The sequence below is a fragment of the Lissotriton helveticus genome, chromosome 8 (assembly GCF_964261635.1).
Source record: "Lissotriton helveticus chromosome 8, aLisHel1.1, whole genome shotgun sequence".
Lineage (NCBI taxonomy): Eukaryota > Metazoa > Chordata > Amphibia > Caudata > Salamandridae > Lissotriton > Lissotriton helveticus.
Window position 1 is genome coordinate 338,561,701 of NC_136069.1, and position 19,437 is coordinate 338,581,137.

The window sequence follows — 19,437 nt, forward strand, 5'->3', positions numbered from 1 at the left end:
AGGTGCCTCCATAGGCACTGCCCCCATTGTCGGGTAGTACGCTCTAACAGACGCTCCTACTGGTTCCTTGAGCCTGCCAGAGTCATCAGTCAGTCCCTCCACCTCCGACTGACTGCATCATAATGCGGCTGTCAGACCACAGCCCCAAATGTCGGATGGACCACCACCCATGGCTTGTCCATGGCAGTCCACCCAACCTCATAATCGGGCCCTTGGTGTGTATAAAAATAATCCAACAATAGACCTACAATAATTTATAAGCAGTGGCATTGTATATTCAGTGGGCCTCGTTTATGAGGCCTTGCGTCAGTTTTGCGCTTCCGATGCGTCACTTTTTGTGACGCATCAGCGGCGTTAAACATGCCACCTGTTGCGCACTATTTACAAATTGATGCATCTAAGCAGATGCGTCACTTTGTAAACCCCTGCGCTACATTATACCTGCGTCAGGTATAATGTATGCAGAGGAGGCGTTCCCTCCGCAAAAAGCCTCGTAATAGTGACGCAGTGAAATCTATGAGATTTCACTGCGTCACTTTTAGGACGCTTTTGCGTCAAAATCTTGCGCCTGCCTCACAGCAGGCGTAAGACTGACGCAAGCCCTTTCACACGGGGTTTTCCCCATGTGAAAGGACGCATTGCTGGAGTTGCGTCACTTTTGTGACACACTCCAGCAATGCGTGACTTTTGCGCTTACAGATACGTCAGAAATACTGACGTATCTGTAACTCCTTGCGCCATGATGCGTCATACTGTAAATATGACGCATCATTGGTCTCGCAAGGAGGGCGCAGTGAAAAGTGACGCATCGCTATTTTCACGCAGCGATGCGTCACTTTTCATAAATGAGGCCCAGTATTTATGGGTCACTGGGTAAAAATAGTCCATAGCAAGTTCCATTTGCTGTATGCGTCAACAATTATTCAGTCATCATCGGGACAGCAGGTTAATGGAAGAAGCAGCAAGCCATATATATTGCGGACTTGCCTGGATTTGAATGGTCAACGCCTGTGCTAAATAGAAGAACTGAGAGGTTCCTGGGAACACGCTGAATATTAGTTTGGAAGTGGTTCCCTATGAGCTGAATTGGAAGCGACAAAGAAGCACAGTGCAGTAGCGTCTGTAACCTCTGCAGCTAACAGGCGTCTGCTCAAAGGTCCACATCAGTCGGAATCCCGCAATGGATGATCTTTTCCTTTTACTAACTGATTGATTGATTGATTGATGTAAGTCTTATCATGCGCATACTTAGCCCAATGGGCGTCAAGGCGCCTAAAACAAATGACACAGCTAGCAGATCAACGAACAGTCCATCATTGATAAGCTTTGGTAAAGTACCAGGTCTTCAGGGCTTTTTTAAAAAGATCAATTGAGGGAAGTACTTTAACCTCAGTTGGAAGAGAGTTCCAAAGCTTAGGGGCCACTACAGAAAAGGCTCTTGCTCCCCATGTGGCTAGCCGTATACGCGGCACTACCAGTTGGGACAGCCCGGCAGATCGTAAGGATCTAGTTGGGGTGTAATGTGAAAGCAGAGACCCAAGAGAGTCCTCCGGACCTGCTCTGAGCGCTCTGTATGTGAGACATAGAATCTTAAAAGAGACTCTATACTGGACAGGAAGCCAGTGAAGGTCTCTCCTGGCAGTCGTAGCAGAAGATGCTAAGGGAAGGGCCAGCACAAAACGTGCTGCCGCGTTCTGCACTATTTGCAATTGATGAATAAGACCTTTGTTAGTCTCCGCATACAAAGAGTTGCAGTAATCAAGCCTTGATCCTACAAGAGCCACTACAATCTGCTTGCGGGCCTGAAGAGAGAGATAGTGACGGATCCTATTCAGGATCCTGATCACACCCCAACATGTGGCCACCGTCCTATTTACTTGGAGCTTCATGGAGAGTGAGGTGTCAAAAACCACACCGAGATTTCTGGCTGATTGGGAGGGAGTGGGGCAAATGCCAAGAGACAGAGGCCACCACTCATTAGACCAAGCATCTTGGTCCTTCCCAAAAACCAAAACCTCTGTCTTATCGCCATTTAGCCTTAGGGAGTTGATGACCATCCAATCTGCTACATGCTGCATGCATGACCTAAAGCTAATGGCAGACAAGCGATCAGAGGAGTGGGCCAGAGACACCATGATCTGGGTATCATCGGCGTAGGATACCACCTCCATCCCCTGCGATCTTACTAGTCTAGCAAGGGGGGCCACATAGATGTTAAACAGGGTCGGACTAAGGGCCGACCCCTGTGGCACCCCACATTGCAACGACTTAGCAGGGGAAAGAAAGTCTCCAAGCTTTACTCTCTGTTCTCTACTCGTGAGAAAGGAGTTAAGGAGATTCAGAGCCGACCCAGAGACCCCTGCCTCCCTAAGCCGAGATGTTAAAATGGCGGGAGACAGGGTGTCGAATGCGGCTGTGAGATCTAATAGGACGAGTATGGTGGTTTGGCCTCTATCCACTTTTCGACGGATGTTATCTGCAACCACAGTGAGGGCGGACTCAGTACTATGAAATTTCCTGAATCCGTGCTGGGTGCAGTCCAAGTACTCATTGGTTTCTAGAAAAGTGGAGAGATGTAGGTTAAGGTGTGACTCCAGTATTTTCGCAGGCGCCGGAAGCAGAGAAATGGGCCTAAAGTTTTTAAGAGTGCCCGGGTCCAGGGAAGGTTTCTTTAACAGGGGCCTCACTATCGCCTTCTTCCACACAGAAGGAAAGGAACCCTGAGTGATGGCAGCATTCATAACCTCCAGCAGAGGTGGAAGAATGCTATTTCTGCATTCTTTCAAAATTTTTAATGGCAAGGGGTCCATAGGGGAAGAAGATTTAGTCCTATCAAGTAGGAGATTTAATCCTTCCAAAGACAGAAGAGGAAATTGTTCAAGTTGTTTGGAAGGGCCTTCACCCCTGGAATCTAAATTAGAGATGGCAGGAGGAATGTCCTTGTCCAAGGAGCACCTCTGTAACTCCAGGGCAGTATGGATATCAAGAATTTTATTGTGAAAGAAATCGGAGATGTTATTACATAGGTCCTGAGAACTGACCACCGGGTCAGGGAGTTGAAGAGAGCATAGGGAGTCAGCAATTTTAAAAAGTTCCCTTGATGAAGTTAGGGAACCTGTGAGGTTGGTAAAGTACTCTTGCTTCTCCAATATAACTCTCCGCTTATAGTCTCGTAATTCAGACTTAAGGGACTCTCGGTCTTTCGGATCCCAGGACTTCCTCCATCTTCTCTCACTACTCCTGCAGCCTTGCCTAAGAAGTCTCAGATGCTCCGAGAACCAGGGTGCGGTGGGTTTCTGTCGAGCTACATAACGAAGAGAGGCAGGGGCAAGCTTTTCTACCGCACTGGCGATGGAATCAGTGAATTTTTGAGCTGCCTCATCTACTCTCTTCGGGGAGATGGATTCAAGAGCCCGAATTTGAGGAAGAATAGTGTCATCAGTAATATTTTTAAAATTTCTCCTGAGAATAAAGGAAGAGGCGGCCGAGTTGGCTGGGAGGGGAACAGAGGAGACAAAGTCGAATGGCACAGCGAAATGGTCTGTCCAAACCAAAGGCAGGGGCAAGCCAGAGACTATCCTAGAGTCACTCGAAAATATTCCATCAAGAATATGGCCAGCCTTATGAGTAGAACTACTCACCAGCTGAACAAGATCAAAGGCTCTGAGTGAGTCTATTAATGTCCTGGTATCCTTAGAGCTGATGTCATCTAAATGAAAATTAAAATCACCCAAAATAGAAAACTGAGGTTTTCCATAATAGGGTTCTAAAATTTCCAATAGCTGTAAGGAGAAAATTGCCCTTGGACCCGGCGGTCTATAGATCAGTATTCCAGTGAAAGAGATGGTTGGAGCACACAGAATACTAAAATAGAGTGCCTCGAAGCCATCTCCAGGCCTGGACAATGATTTGATGGTACAAAAGAGCGATGACTTACAAAGGACAGCAATTCCTCCTCCTCTTCGAAGAGGTCTGTCCTGTCTATAACACGAGTAGCCATCCGGAACGGCCAGAAGTAAATCATGTCCAGAAGACTCCGAAGCCCACGTCTCCGTGATAAAGACCCAGTCCGGCTGTCTTTCTTCCACAAAATCGTGGAAGGCGACATTATGTTTAATTAACGATCGCACATTGACTAAGAACCCAGTTTTAGATATCGGGACAGGGCGGCGCAAGGAACGAGACTGTGATCTGGTAGGGCCTGAGTTAGAGCAGCTAAAGGGAGTCCTACATGTGAAGCATTGCTGAGAATGTAAGATTCCTGCAGGAGAAAAACGGTGAAAACACCGTTGCGCTAAAGGCCTAAGTGCCCTGAGTTCCAGCATGGAGTATTGCCTGGGTACCTCGTGAGATGGTAGAAGGGTACCTGCCATGTCCAGCCCGTCCTGCAGCATGTCCTCAGCGCGGACGGGCGCAGACGGGCTGAACTCAGGCGTAACTCCGGCGGAAATCCGGCGATCCCGCTGCGCGATGACGCTGCGCGTAAGCATGGCTGCAATTTATGTTGGTCCAGCCTCCTAAACGAGGACTAGACCGCGCGATGACTCAGCCCTCAACCAATATGGCCCCCAAAAACGAGACTCTGGCGAGGGACCCGCAAAATGCGGTGTTTAAACAAATTAGGGTGCGAGTGAAGGTGGCAGCGTGCAGGTAAGCGTGGCCAACAATTTTAAAAGCTAAAAAGGATGCTCCTAAATAAAAATCCTAACAAAGCAAAAACGCGGTATTTTAAATTTTTAAAGCTGCACAATGTTGGAGCGCTGCGGAGAAATGCGCTATGCTGTAGGGGCACTCACCTGAATTTGCCTGCAATTTATGCTGGTCCAGCCTCCTAAACGAGGACTAGACCGCGCGATGACTCAGCCCTCAACTTGTTTGTTACCTTACCATATCGACACTTTGTCCATTATATATTGATTGAACCAGGTTCCAGGTGGTTTTTGAGAAGGTCAGACGCTGTTTTTTAAGCTGACCTGCTAAAGTTGCCAGACTGGCCTCCATGTAAAAAAATAGCATCTACTGGAAGCAGATGCAGCCAAATCGAAAAGTGCTAATTTCTGAAAAAAACGAGGCATTGCAAGGGGTGCAGGGCACCTTACACATTCAGTGAGTGTGGGGGAAACTGTTGAGTTTGTTTACGTATTACATGTGGTCTGATGCAACCGAACAAAGAATGTGTGTCCACTCCTCAGTGACAAACCCTGATACAATGTCTGAGGTAGATGTTTCAAAAGTTGTGGTACCAATGTAAGGACATAATGTGAATTGGGGGGCCGATTCAAAGACGGCCTCCACATCTGTTGCAGCGGCCCTGCACTTATGGTGGACCTCCGTAATGGGTAACTGGGGTACTGAGGTTGCCCCATAAATATGAGACCCCGCCATGAGTGCGGAGGCCCATTTGTGAGTCGGGTCCTAAGTGTATAACATTTACAGCGCGATATTTCAGTATTAATTTTAAAGATTATTTACTTTATTTACTTAAGGCTCTGATTGCGAGTCTGGCAGTCCATGGACCACCAGTCTCGTGGATGCCCGGTGGTCTCCCGAATGCCCTATTAGGAGTCGGGCAGTCGGACCGCCACAGCCCCGCCACAACCACCAGGGAACTGCCGTTCCTTGGTGGTGTCGCAGTGGTCAGGAGGTAATAATATGCTTGGCGGGACTACTGTGGTCCCGTCAATCATATTACAAGTTTCCTCTCCACCACAGTTTCTATGGTGTTTCCACGGTCATAAAAACCATGGCAGAGAGAAAACAAATGGGAAAATGCAGGTCCCCATGTGCCTCCTCTGCATAGAGATGCACACAGGGTAGCACAACATATACCCCGTGTGCATGTGCCCCAGTTCCTGCATGGAATGGACTTTTCAGTCCATTGTGTGCAGGAACTGTTTTGGGCGATCCCATTGCAGTACCCATTTTATGAGGCACCGTCATGGGAACATCAAAAATCAGCCCGTCAGACTGAAGAAAACTCAGAATCTGGCAAGCTGTCGGGCCCTAAGTGCCTGATAATGAGTTTGGCGGTGCAGTGCTGTGTCAGCCCCGCCGCTGCACCGCCAAACCCGTGGTCAGGCCACCCACCAGATTACGAGTTATTCATGTGTCTGGTGGACTTTTATTTTGAAGTTCCCATGGCATTGCCCTCAAAATGGGCACTGCAATGAGAATGCCAAAAACTGTTCACTAACTGTGGTGCAGCACATGGGGAACACATGTTGTGCCCCCCCTGCATGCACCCGGGCACAGAGGCCCAAGGGAGCCCAGTAGGGCCCCCTTTGTTTCCTCTCTGCCATGGTTTTCATGGTGATGGAATCGTCATGAAAACCGTGGCTGAGAGGAAACTTGTAATATGGTTTGCAGGACCACGGGGGTCCTGCCAAGCATATCACTACCTCTCCACCGCTGCAACACCGCCAGGGATTGGCGGTTCCCTGGTGGCTGCGGCGGGTCATGGGCGTTGCAACCGTCCTAATTGTAATAGGGGGTCAGGAGACCGTGAGTCTGGTGGTCCGTTTACTGCCAGACCCATAATCAAGCCCTTAAAGTTATGCAGGCGATAGTACGTGTTTCTTTTTAACTGAGCACATACAGGCAAGCATTCCTTTGGTTTCCAATCTACCATCCAGAAGATTGAATCCTGCCTGAACGGGTTAATAATTTCTTTTTATAAGCTTGCATAAGAGCAACATGGTTATAAGAAATGTTGAAACAGTTATACATAAAGGGTTGCATTACAAGTATTATTTTCCTATTTGGATCAGAATATCCTTCCAATTGCTTTAGAACCCTTATTGCAGTGAAGTACTCTGTTTTGTTCCATTAACTACTCACAGAGTCAAATGGGGAGCTGCTGTCATTAGTTTCAATGGTAAGCTAAAATGCAGTTCATTTTCTATAATTGCAGCCCCACTGAGTAAAGAGCCAGTAAAAGCTTTTAATCTCGGACATTTTTGAAAGAAGATGATTCGAATTGCATTTAGCATCATGGGGAGGCTCACAATTATTAAAGCTTCAAAAACATAAACATACGGGTTATCACTAACATGGCGATTTGTTTACAAGACAACATACAATTGAGTAGGCTCAGACTAGGCACACGGTGAATAGACAACATAGCAAGCGAGTGATGCAATGACATAATTATACGTAGAGTAACAGAAGGGACCAGCCATACAGTTGGGTTAATGCAATGAAAGAACTTGAAATAAAAAAAGTATTTTAAAAAATATATTTATTGGCAATTTAAAATAAATCAGCGGCAATGGCCCATAGGCTTGACATTCACCCAACACTGTCCACCTCACGAAATTCCGCAGATGTTTACAATCAATGGAAACAGGTATTGTTACTTGTGGAAATTTCGTCAGATATACTATACAAGCACAATAATCAATGGATAGCAAGACATTATTACATTGTTGGCACAGTAACACTAAAAGGCGCTCCTGCCTGAACCCCTTAAATTCCGATGCTCCAAACTATGTATCATCTCTTCCACTGCATCACACAGTACCCTTCAGCTCCTTGTACCTGGTAATATTTGGAGCCATGTAAACTTAGTTGTGCGCATCACCTATGAATGCACCCAAGTCACTAACTAGTCTGCCTGCACGGAACCTCAGGTGTGTGGTTTAGTTATCCAGACTGTGGGCCTCATTTATGAAAACGGTTGCATTGCTGCATGAAAACAGCGATGCAACAGTTTCCACGGCGCCCTCCTTGGGACACGATGGATGCGCTGTATTTCATGTACGGTGCTCCCTGTCGCAAGAAGCTCCAGATACGTCAGTATTTCTGACGTATCTGTAGGCGCAGTAATGATGCATTGCTGAAGTGTGTCGCAACTCCAGCAATGTGTCATTACACATGTGCAAGTCCCATGTTAAATGTACCTGCATCAGTTTTACGCCTGCTGTGAGGCAGGCGTAAGATTTTGACGCAATCACGTCCTAGAAGTGGCGCCTTAAAATATGATAGATTTCACTGCGCAACTTCTGTGAGGGTTTTTACGGGGGAACGCCCACCCTGCAAACATTATACCTGACGCAGGTATAATGTAGCGCAGGGCTTTACAAAGTGACGCATCTGCTTGGATGTGTCACTTTGTAAATAGGGAGCAACATGCCGCATTTTTACGCCTCTGGTGCATCACAAAAAGTGAGGCAACGTTGGCGCAAAGGTGTTGCATGGCCTCATAAATAAGGCCCTGTGTGTTTAATCAGATCATACTAAGGTCCTTGGAATGAGTTGCCCATTAAATTTGATGTTGGTATGACTTCTGTTGCTGCACATATCAGAATTACAAGTATTTCAATAAAAATTGCATGTACCATAAACATTTCTCATGGTACAAACTTTCTGCACTGTATTGGGGGAAAATGCCTGTTAAATATCTTTACATGTGGATTTTGGGACAGTAAGCACCAAAATCCGCATATTATTACCCATTATCAGGGAAATACTGGTAATTGGGTGGTGTTTACTGCACCATCTATATTCCTACCCTGCTGAGTCGGCTTTTTTCTGGTGCAATAAATATGGCACCAATTACTGGCCCACTTCTAACGAGGGCCAAGATGGCGGTTTCAATGTATTAAGAACGTACAAACAAGATACACAGAGGCTTGTAAAAAGCAATTGTACTTGTCTATCTTAAATATAATATGACCAGGACGCCCCAAAACCAATATGAAGTCTAACATTTGCAGCTCATGGCACAATTAAAATTTTCACCAACAAATCACAGGACTCTTGAAGTGTTGCATTTAGTGTATCTCACAGGTGACTGTCTTCGTAATAGGTTTGTTGACAGTCATAATTTTGCTTTTCGGCCCAAGGCTCATGGTGACTCATTCTGTCATATTTGATGTGTTGTGGCCAGCTCTTCCTCGCAGCTGCTGTTGTGCTTCTCCTGGTATTTTCTCATTGGTCAGAGGGGAAATCAGGGACTTCTTGTGTCCTGGTCTCTGCCATCCTGGGCTGGTTAAGGCATCACTTGGCCCATTTGTCTGGCGGCACTCACCCTCGCTGCCATGGCGATGTCAGGCCCTGGGAATTGTGTCCTGTAGAAGGATCACTGAAACTTTTTCAGCAAAGCTGCCTGTCAGGCAGGAGACCAGAGCCAGGCCCAGTCAGGACTAACTGCACAGCCTCTAATGCCCTTATTCAATGGTTCCGATGGATGCTCTTTCCTACCATCCCCAGTAAGGACAGCCATTGGACAGTTGCAGTCTGAGCCCTTGATCTGGTCCGAGAGAGCACTCCTCAGGAAGGAGTCCAAGTCCACCAGATGGTGCCTCACAAACTGCTGCTGCTGTGACAGGCACATGCTTGTGCTGAATACATGCAAAACCAGCAGGGAATGACAGCATGTTGGGATGCCCCGCCTAGCCTGGCTGGTTCAGAACCGCGTATGTGAGGGTGACCAATGTGGCCCTTTCCTGCTTGCAGACATGACAGTGAAGTTGATAAAAGGAAGTTGGTTCAGTGGCTCAATCCTGCCAGCACCAATAATGTTAGTATTGCACAGTAATTATAAATATCATTCAAAAATGTATTTGCACACTGCTGATTGCAGAGTTAACATTTAAATTCCATTCAAATTAATGCACTGATCTTACACCCGAGCCTACTTACTAAAGTCCGGGTCCTATAAATTTCTCAGTGGCATAAACTTCTGGAACAAATGAATCACTGTCTGCTGGTTTAGATCTGTGGGAATGTCTGCAAGGGCTTTCATTATAGACCTTTCATGTGTGCCTGTCTCTTCTATATGATGTTGGGGGGAGGATTGCTATTTTCAGCACAATTCGGGCCTGCTGTCTTTTCCTTCATGGGCCCCTACTGGATTTTCCAGGCTACTCATTAAGAAACTGCATGTTTATGGAGAATTTCTCCCAAGAAGGAAATCCAGGTTCTGATGTTGTCCCTGCAATCCTCAAATAGCTGCTTTATTATCCTCTTGCTGCTCTCTTTACTTAGAAGCAAGATCACAATTCTCCTCAAAAGGGATAGGGATTTGTGGTTGAAAAAGCTAAGCTCAAACCTATGGGTGGCTAGTGCCCCTTCATTGCCTTGGTTGATATCTCAATGAACATATCAGGGACTCTCCTTTGAACCATGTTTTTCGGCCCTGCCGGGTGGGTTTCGAAGGTCAACTTGTTTAAGTTTTGGGTTAGATACTGGAGGAAAGCATTATCCTGTAGAACATGGGTACTCAAACATTTTCCTGGGGGCCACAAAGTTTGGTCTATGGTGTGACCGAGGGCCACACTGATGTCAGCGGAGGGTGTAAAGTGGGTGTTCTGGAAGCAAAGCATGTATATCTAGTGTCTTTAAAAATGAAAGTGTTCCTAAAGTTAAGGGCTAAGTTACTTACTTTCCCTAGCTGCAATTCACCTCTAAATAAGTGTTTGCTGTATATTTTTTTAAAAAGTCCATGTTAGTGCTTAGTCGAGTAAACAGCAGCCCAGGGGGCTGCATGTAAAGGCCAGGAGCGCCGCATGCGGCCCCCGGGCCGTACTTTGAGAATCACTGCTGTAGAGTCCAAAACATGAGCTGGCAACCCCAATACAGCAAATTAAGAGGCATTCACTAAACTCAGTTGTAGTACTCTGTTGTACAAAAGCTGGAGAGCATATATTCCAATATTTCCCATTTGCGGGTCAACTATATTAAATAAGTGCTGTGTAGAAGGATAAAACAAATTCCATTCTAATGTATTACTTATTTACTGTTAGAAGTTATGTTTGCATTTTATTCTTGTTCTATATAATTGATGTATATTATAAAATTGAAATGGGTGTTAAAAATCAAATGTAATACAAATGTTTGTTCGCTCTTTGTATTAGCTGTATTAGTTTTCTTTAGGTTTGGGTATGAAACCCTTAAATAAAGACATCTGTGGGAAAATCACTTTTTACCAGAGGCAGTCTTATTAAACATCGCCACAAAGTATGAAACTAATGGCCAGGTTTACTAACACTTTGCACTAGTTTTGCATCACAAAAGTGACGTACACTGGTGAAAAGTGTTGCTTTCGAACTTACTTTCCAGCATAAATCCGGATTTGCATTTATAAATATCCCTAAAGTAACACACAGTAGTGTTTGTGCTACTTTCCCTTACCTTGTGTCATGTGGGTGTTCTATGGGTGGTATATGTGTGATCCCTCGAAACCACCCATGGACTTTGAAGCAAAGTTATATCTACTAAAAATCATAGACAGGACTTTGTGATAAAAATGAATACCTCTTCAAAGTAGTAGGTGTACGGTTAGAGAAAAGTTTATTTTCTTGATATTTTTCCAACTTTGCATGTGTGCTGCAGTGTGAAAAGTTTAAATCTATGTTTAACCATAGTTTTTCATACTGGAAGGGTACTGGTCCAGGACAAACTTACCAAATAGCAGGCAACAGTGTGCAAGTGAAGGAACAGAGAGAAATAGTGCCATACTTAACAGTAGACATGGCATTATTTTGCACTCTCGCTTTGTCAAATGCAGTGTAACAACTTTTGTTGCTGCACTGTGTGAAAACGTAGTTAATCTGCCTCTAATTGCTTCATTAACCTATGTACAATAAAATTACACTTTTCCCAAAAACCTGGTACAGAGGCCTCGTAGCACTAGTGTACAGATCCTAGAATACACAAGCCAAGAAATCTCAGATATGTCCAATGAAACACAGTCACGTGTTTTAATAATCATCTGTGGTCAGGTCATTTATATGTAAATGTAAAATAGCAGATAAGATCCCATGAGATATTGCATAGACCTCTCTTAGTTTTTCTTTCTTCTTGCCCACTGCAGGCCCTGATCTCTGAATAGGGAACATATATGCAAGGCAAACTATCGAAGTGGCGACATGATCCCGTAAGCGTTTTCACACTTCAATGCCACTGTGTGACAGCAATGCAAAAAACAACATGAGCTTGGCATGACCAGTTTGACATGCCTCCAATAGTTTTAACTGAGACCACCAAAAGATTAATGGCCATCGAGTGTTTTCTGTCTTTATCGTACATTTAATCATAGGTTTTTAGCCTGGACATCCTATACCTCCTCCCCTTGCTTTCCACTAACTCAAAACAAAGCTCGCTAACTGGCAGACAAAACCTTTGTTGTACCTCCAGTTTCGCAGCATGGCCAACAATCCAAATAGTTAACTTTTTTAAACCATCGTCGATTACTGAGCATGCATGGGAGTGCCTTTAGTGAGATAATATTTCATTATCATAAAATGTGTATCTGTACAAGACACACAATGCATTTTTTTCCGTCTGACTTTAGCAAGAAGGAATACAAGCCCAATATGTTCAAAAGAGGGCTTATGTGAAAGATCGAACCACAACTTTTGCCAGTACTTTTTTCACTCAAGAGGTGAACAAGCAACAATTATAGAAACTACACCCAGATACCTTTTACAGTCTTACAGGGAGTGAAAATGTTAAGGGAACTTCAATATCATCAACTGAAACGTAGATGAATTTATTTTTGAGCCTGACATACCCCTGAATCTGCTATATGTCTGTATTTTTCAGAAATATTGGAAAGAGCCTCTGCATTTTAAAGAAGTCAAAATGGCTAACTCCAAAGGAGGGGGAACTATTATTCGTTTACTCTCTTGTTGAATACGCCATCATGTTTCTCCAGGCTCCAAAAGATGCCTATTAAAATGACCGATTCTCATGAAAAGTATTATAATGCCCCTGGGCCAAGTTCTCACTACATAAAACTGCAAAAACACAACTGACTTTACTTCCTCAGTAGTGAACAGATAGTCTAACTTCTCATGTTCCTCCAAACTCAAATTCACCAGGCTTAAGAGCTCATCACTGTTTCCAACTGTTGCTTGAAGGATTAATACATTTCTGCTTAGCTCCATGCAATAACAGAAATATCAAAGGGCCTCTAATATCTTACCTGACTCAGTGGATAAGGTGTTAATTTCATCATGTAACACACTTTCCTCAAAGTCTTCAAAGCCTGATTGTTCCTGATTTACCAAGGTAATACCAAACTATTCTTCACCCTGATTCAAAATCTTTAGCCCTCATGTCCGCCATGCCTCTGATTTATTTTCACTTAAAACCTGTTTCTGTTCTCCTGCTTATTATAAATGAGAGCAAAATTGTACCTTATTCACTTACCTCTGCTACGACGCTTGGGTCCACCTACTTTACAATGGGGTATGTTATGTATCAGGTGTGATAAATAATACCTATTATGCGTTTGTGGGGAATAGCATGCAGATTTTTGTGTTTAAAGCACCAAAATCCGCATGATATGCTAAATATCATATTATTTTTCCTGTTAAATTTCGGCAGGTTTGACCAGCCCACATTTAACAACAGTTAAGGTATTTAACGCTTCCAATTATTACCAAATGCGTTAAATACCTTCAAACTAATCATTTTGACACATAAGAAAGCAAGGGTTTCTCATTGGTCGGAATATAACAAGCAACTCGTAATCAGGGCCTAACTGGCTCAGAAAAACGGTACAAGACTATCTAATCCCATAAACAAAAGCCACAAACTGACAATGAGCACCAAAGCCCATCTTGGAATCCATAGAGTGTAGATGTAATGTTCAGTGCCAAACTTCAGGGCCACAGTAAATAAAGGCAGCTGAATGCTGAACGCAACATCCTTGCACAAAGTAAAATAATCATAACTATTTTCACAAAAGAGTATGACACCAAAAAATACCCAATTTTTTATCAGCGTCAGTGCACAATAAAAAAGAAAGCCTATTCTATTTGTACCTGACTCAGCATTGCCTGTCACCAAGGCTGAAATCATTTGGTCCATCACTGCTTCCTCTTTGGATAACCCGGAAACATTGGATCGGTCCATGGACCCTTTTGCACGCATGCAAGCAACGAAAAGGGGGCCCAACCGCGGGCTTGGAAGTTAAAAAATTAGTTAAATAAAGGGTGGAGTGGGACCCTCTCAGATCCCTGTTCCCCAATGACAGTGCACATACTAAACTATTTATTGGCACTCCCTTTATTTTGCTATCATAACAAAAAAATGTGCCTGGTGGCAAATAAAAACCCTTAACAAAGACCATACCCAACTAGAGAAGTATTAATTACAAGAAGCAAGTATCATTATCCATGTCTGATCAAACAGACTGTAAAATGAGTTTTACTTCAGCTACACCCCGCAACTGACCATCTACCTTTACTACCCAAAAATGACAATGATACTATAATAATGAGTCACCCTCAAAACAATGAACTGTACCTATTGTAGAAACTTCCTACTTTGAGCCTATTATTGCATTACTCCAAGTAATCCCGGAGTTGTAATAAGCATGCCTATGCGCAGCATTAAAAAAAATCAGCCTATCAAATTATCAGATTTTCTGACATGAATATCCACTTATTCCTATCTAGAATCCAGTTTACATTACAAGACACAATGCTAACTGCTGCTAAACCGCAATAACAAGGATTAATATAGAGTCAACAACCAATGAAATATTCCTTACTACCCCACTGTTACGTTAGCCCCTTCTCATAATTTTGTGTCACCAACACTCAATGTCATGGTGCATCACCCACTTCTTTTTCCTTTTATAGCCTCTTTTTTCTTATGTTCCCGTTCACCACTGATTATACTTGTGCACATTTTCAGTATCATGCCTAATGCGAACCATTTAGTAGGAACCGGCAAAGATGATCTTAAAATCACTAATTTTGTGGCCACTGAGGAGAGTAATAGTGTGTAGTCAAAAGTACCTATAACACCTATAGAGAATAATAATATATTTATGGAGTAGTTTGGTGTCCAGCAACCCAGAATACCTGCTCACTTTACAGCACTTAAAACGTATGGGGTCTATTCACGAACACATTTTGGAGTGTGTTAAATAGTAGTATTGTAGTACTCTTTTACATACTCCTAAATGTCTCTGTGAAATGGAAATTTTGGGGCCTATTAAGAAAGGCATAAAAGAGTTTGTAAAAGAGCGGTACAGATGTACTGCTCTGCTTCTCGTAATGACAAAGGCTTTCATGAATCGGCCTATGTGTGTCCAGTCATACCTCTTGCAGCATATACATTTTCCACTAACTCAGCAAAAACATGTTTGCATCTTTCTACTCGATACTCAATCAACAGAATGAACAGCTTCTGTGGCAGCTTTCTCTGCAATGCCTGCCAAGTAAATATTTGTGTAGTCAATATTGCATTTGTCTGAAAGATGTTTCTTCACAATGTTTGCAAAAATAAGAGCATTGCACACATTTGCCGAATCAAACAACTGCATCAGCCGCATTAAAACCCCGTCCATACTTTAAACATATTTGTAACAATACACTTATACGTGTATTCTGCTTTTTAGCATCCTCTTTTCAAGAGTAGTTTAAAAAAAATCTAAACTGTTTCTACAATCAATGAAGAAGTGTACTATTCTTTTTATTTTCTTGTTGACAAAACAACATGCTGAAACTAGTAGTAGCACAGGCAGCAGCGATGCAGGTGACTGAATTTCACTTGAAGTTAAACAAGAACAACTGCCTTAGACCAGGAATGAGTTTCAATGCCTAAGTCAATTTAGTCCATGTGTTGTGTCTACCAACCCATTGCATTTTCCAAGAGGGTACATAATTGAGAACATCACAGCCAGACAACAAGTAGCTGCAAGCAATCACCCTTATTCAGATGCAATCTACCAGTTGTGGAGCTCTTTGCATTCACAAACCTGTGACAACAAGTAGCTGCTAGCAATCACCCTTGTTCAGATGCAATCTACCAGTTGTGGAACTCTTTGCATTCACAAACCTGTGACAACAAGTAACTTCTAGCAATCACCATGGTTCAGGTGAAAACTTCTGGGCGTGGAGCTCTTTGCCTCCTCAAAGCAGTGACAACAAGTATCTGCCAGCAATCACCCTGGTTCTGATGAAATCTTCTGGGCGTGTAGCTCTTGGCCTGCACAAACCTGTGACAATGTAGCTGCTAACAATCACCCTGGTTCAGATGAAATCTGCTGGGCGTGGAGCTCTTCGCCTCCTCAAAGCAGTGACAACAAGTAGGTGCCAGCAATCACCCTTGTTAGATGCAATCTTCTGGGCATGGTGCTCTTTGTATTCACAAAACTGTGACAACAAACAGCTGCTGGCAATCACCCTTGTTAGATGCAATCTTCTGGGCATGGTGCTCTTTGCCCCACAAACCTGTGACAACAAACAGCTGCTAGCAATCACCCTTGTTCAGATACAATCTTCCGGTTGTGGAGCTCTTTGCCCCACAAACCTGTGGGAACAGGTAGCTGCTAACAACACCCTTGTTCAGATACAATCTTCCGGGCATGGTGCTCTTTGCCCCACAAACCTGTGACAACAAACAGCTGCTAGCAGTCACCCTTGTTCAGATGCAATCTTCCAGGTTGTGGAGCTCTTTGCCTCCACAAACCTGTGAGACATGTAGCTGCCAACAATCACCCTTGTTCAGATACAATCCTCTGGGTGTGGAGCTCTTTGCGTAAACAAGCTTCTGATGTGAATAGCCTAGCGTCCTCTTTTACTGCTGCTTTTCTTGTAAGCTCTGCTTGAACTGTGTTGCCCGCTGGGGCCAGTGATGCTTAACACGTTATGCCTTCCACTTGCACTCACTTAAGGTTTATGGTTGGCTCTAATAATACTTTTATACATATATAAATTAAGATCTAATTACTGCAGCATTTATTTCTGGGCTACAGGATCCAGCCACTGCAGCCATTGTTTCTGTGTGTGTTTCCTCCATCCCAGTACAGCAAGTTTCTGTGTCTATATGGTAGCACAGTATGGTTCCGTGTTTGCTCATCTTTAGGCGAAGGGCTTTGATTGTAGCACGTGAAGCACCACCTGGAAGCTCTCTACAAATATTTGATTACTAACAAATCCAACATATTGATGTCACGAGACATGTGCTTTTTTCCGGTTCTGAGACCTGTCTTTGGAACCCTATTAGCCATCCCATTGCGTTCGATTAAAGACAAATTATACCTAAAAAGCACCTCGCTAAGCTCCTTTGTAAACACTTCACTGTAGGATTTCAGCTTTCGGACCTTTAAATCCTAGTCAATTTTTTGGCACAAGTTGCTCTAAAGATATCAGACTCATATGATGCAACACGTGAAATGCTTTCAAAAAGGCAAAGATAGCAATCACATGCTACTGATTTAAAACAAAAACAACAACACATAACTCTATTGCATCAGTAGCAATACTACCCATACTGGAGGAGGGATGCAGCATTGCTCAACACGTCAAATTGTGTCTTTAAAGTGACAGAACACTTAGAGCTCATTTCAAAACTGGCAAACAGAAAGGTTGCACCTCATCAACTTCTCAACACCTCCACTCTCATGTCTAAAAAAACGATCATCATAGTTTCTCCTAGAAACAATTTTTTATATCCACCTCCTGCTGGCGGTGATGGAGCACATGGGCCCCTCTCAGTAGCAGCCCTGCGGCTGATTTGTACAATCAGGGTATGAAATGGTGTGGTCTGTGCTTTCAGGGGTCTATACGAGGCTGCCAGGCCAGGAGATGACAGTGAGCGTCACTTTGCTTCGTTGGTCCTTCAGCATTGGAACAAGCGCCGCGTGGCTCATGCCCACTGTGGATACCCCATTCACCGCCACAATCATGTCACCACATCTGAAAGAGAATAACACATGAAAACTGAGCGCAATAAACACTGCAAGGCTGACTAGCCTTTGAAATGATTCAGTCTCTATGTACATTAAAGGCTTTCATTTGCTTATTATGAAGGCAGCTTATTAGAATGTGATCTGATGCCCTTGCAAAGGCAGCAAGCATTTCAGCAGCAATTAGCATTTCAGAATATCAAAAAAGAGGTAATTGGTAAAGCACATTTTTTGAAATCAACAAGTTTTGCAAAGGCACAAAATACGCACAAAGGTCCTCATTTACAAGAGGCCTGTCCACAAGAGCGTCACTTTTAATGATGCTCTGGTGGCCCAGGACTATCAATCATATATACGAGGCCAGGAAAGGCCAATTTGTGTGGCTTTTCATGGCCTCAGAGACATGGTGTGAGGCAACGCAGTGCAAGTAGCTGTGTTGACTCACACTGACTCGTCGAGGCATCCCATGGGAGTTGCCATGGGTTTTCCCATTCACCGCCAAAGGTTTCTGACACCTTCCCAGATTTACAACAAAGCATGAATCTGGGAACGCATCAAAACCCTGAGCCTCCCCAGGGGTGGCCTAAGGGTTGTTTTTGTGAAGAAAGGTATCCCTTCCTCCACATATAAAACCTGATTTTAACGCAGACAACCTTGCACCATGGTACAAGGGTGCCTGCACTGGCGCAAGGCAGCCATTTGGGAATCAGTGCTGGGAAAGAGGAAAGGAATGTGCTGTATCTCACAGTACGTCAGCAAACAAAAAATGCCTGCCCCCACCTTTTCTTTGAATTCTTATTCAAACCGATAGGACAAACACAAGTTTTTTTCGTTTGGCCTCGTATTTTATTTTATACCCATCAATTTCAATTTTTTGAAATATTTTTTGTATGAAAGTTTATACAGAAAAGAAACTCCAACATGCAATATATTTCACTTAAACCTGTACACTAATATTTACAAGACTAACATTGTATACATTTCTAAATACAATTCTCATACAATCTACATATAACACACAATACAAACACAAAAGAAAAAAGTTCAACAAATTATTATTGAATACACCCAATCTATATTTATAAAAAAAGAGAAGAAGAGACAAAGTCAAAGAGAAAGAGCAAGGCTTTGATTGAACAATGACTTGACAGCTGGCCACAGCCAGTTGGAACGCGTGGTGTAACAAAATAGCTCCTTCAGACGCGTATCTAGTCCAAGGAAACCAGTTCCTGAACTTTCATCAGGGCTTTGTCACTTGTCTGAGTTCTTTTTATGAAGAAATCTCACAGTACAACGCATTCCTGCATTTTTCTTTTGATGCAGGGCAGTGCAGCAAAGTGGCGTGCAGCACTGCCTTGAGTCCAAAAACTTGTCAATGAGGGCCAAAGAATCTAAATTAGCAGAGTAGATAACCGATTATGTGGACATGTTTTTGATCAAAAATGTCTCCTCTCCTGTACCTGATAATTATAATTGTGTGTCTTTGTCAGAGAGAAGTATTGACCTCTAAAATGTTTGTCTGCTCTCCAACACCAGTGGAGATGGCTTCTCGAAAGGTGCTCCTAAAGAGGAGACCACTGGAAGCTAATGTTTGGGCCCTATTTTCACGTGTTGGATCACTATCACTGTGTTACTCACTGTGGTCTTGATACAGGGAGCTTCCAAGGATGAAGAGGTATCACCGTAGAAGAGCAGCTGAGGCATTCTTGCGCCTACAGTAGCACCACCTCTTTCATACTGCCACAGCTGATAAGAGAAGTAGATGGATGTGTGGTGAGGCAGGGGTA

General features: G+C 43.6%; 1 protein-coding gene across 1 annotated transcript in view; it reads right to left on the bottom strand.

Moving 5' to 3' along the window:
- Positions 1 to 15,429: 15,429 nt before the first annotated feature.
- LNX2 (ligand of numb-protein X 2) overlaps positions 15,430 to 19,437 on the bottom strand; it is a 169,307-nt gene continuing 165,299 nt past the window's right edge. Inside the window, exon 10 of the mRNA XM_078655991.1 lies at positions 15,430 to 17,660. Within this exon, the coding sequence (XP_078512117.1) occupies positions 17,525 to 17,660 (136 nt within the window). The 3' untranslated portion in view covers positions 15,430 to 17,524. The remainder of the gene's footprint in view (positions 17,661 to 19,437) is intronic.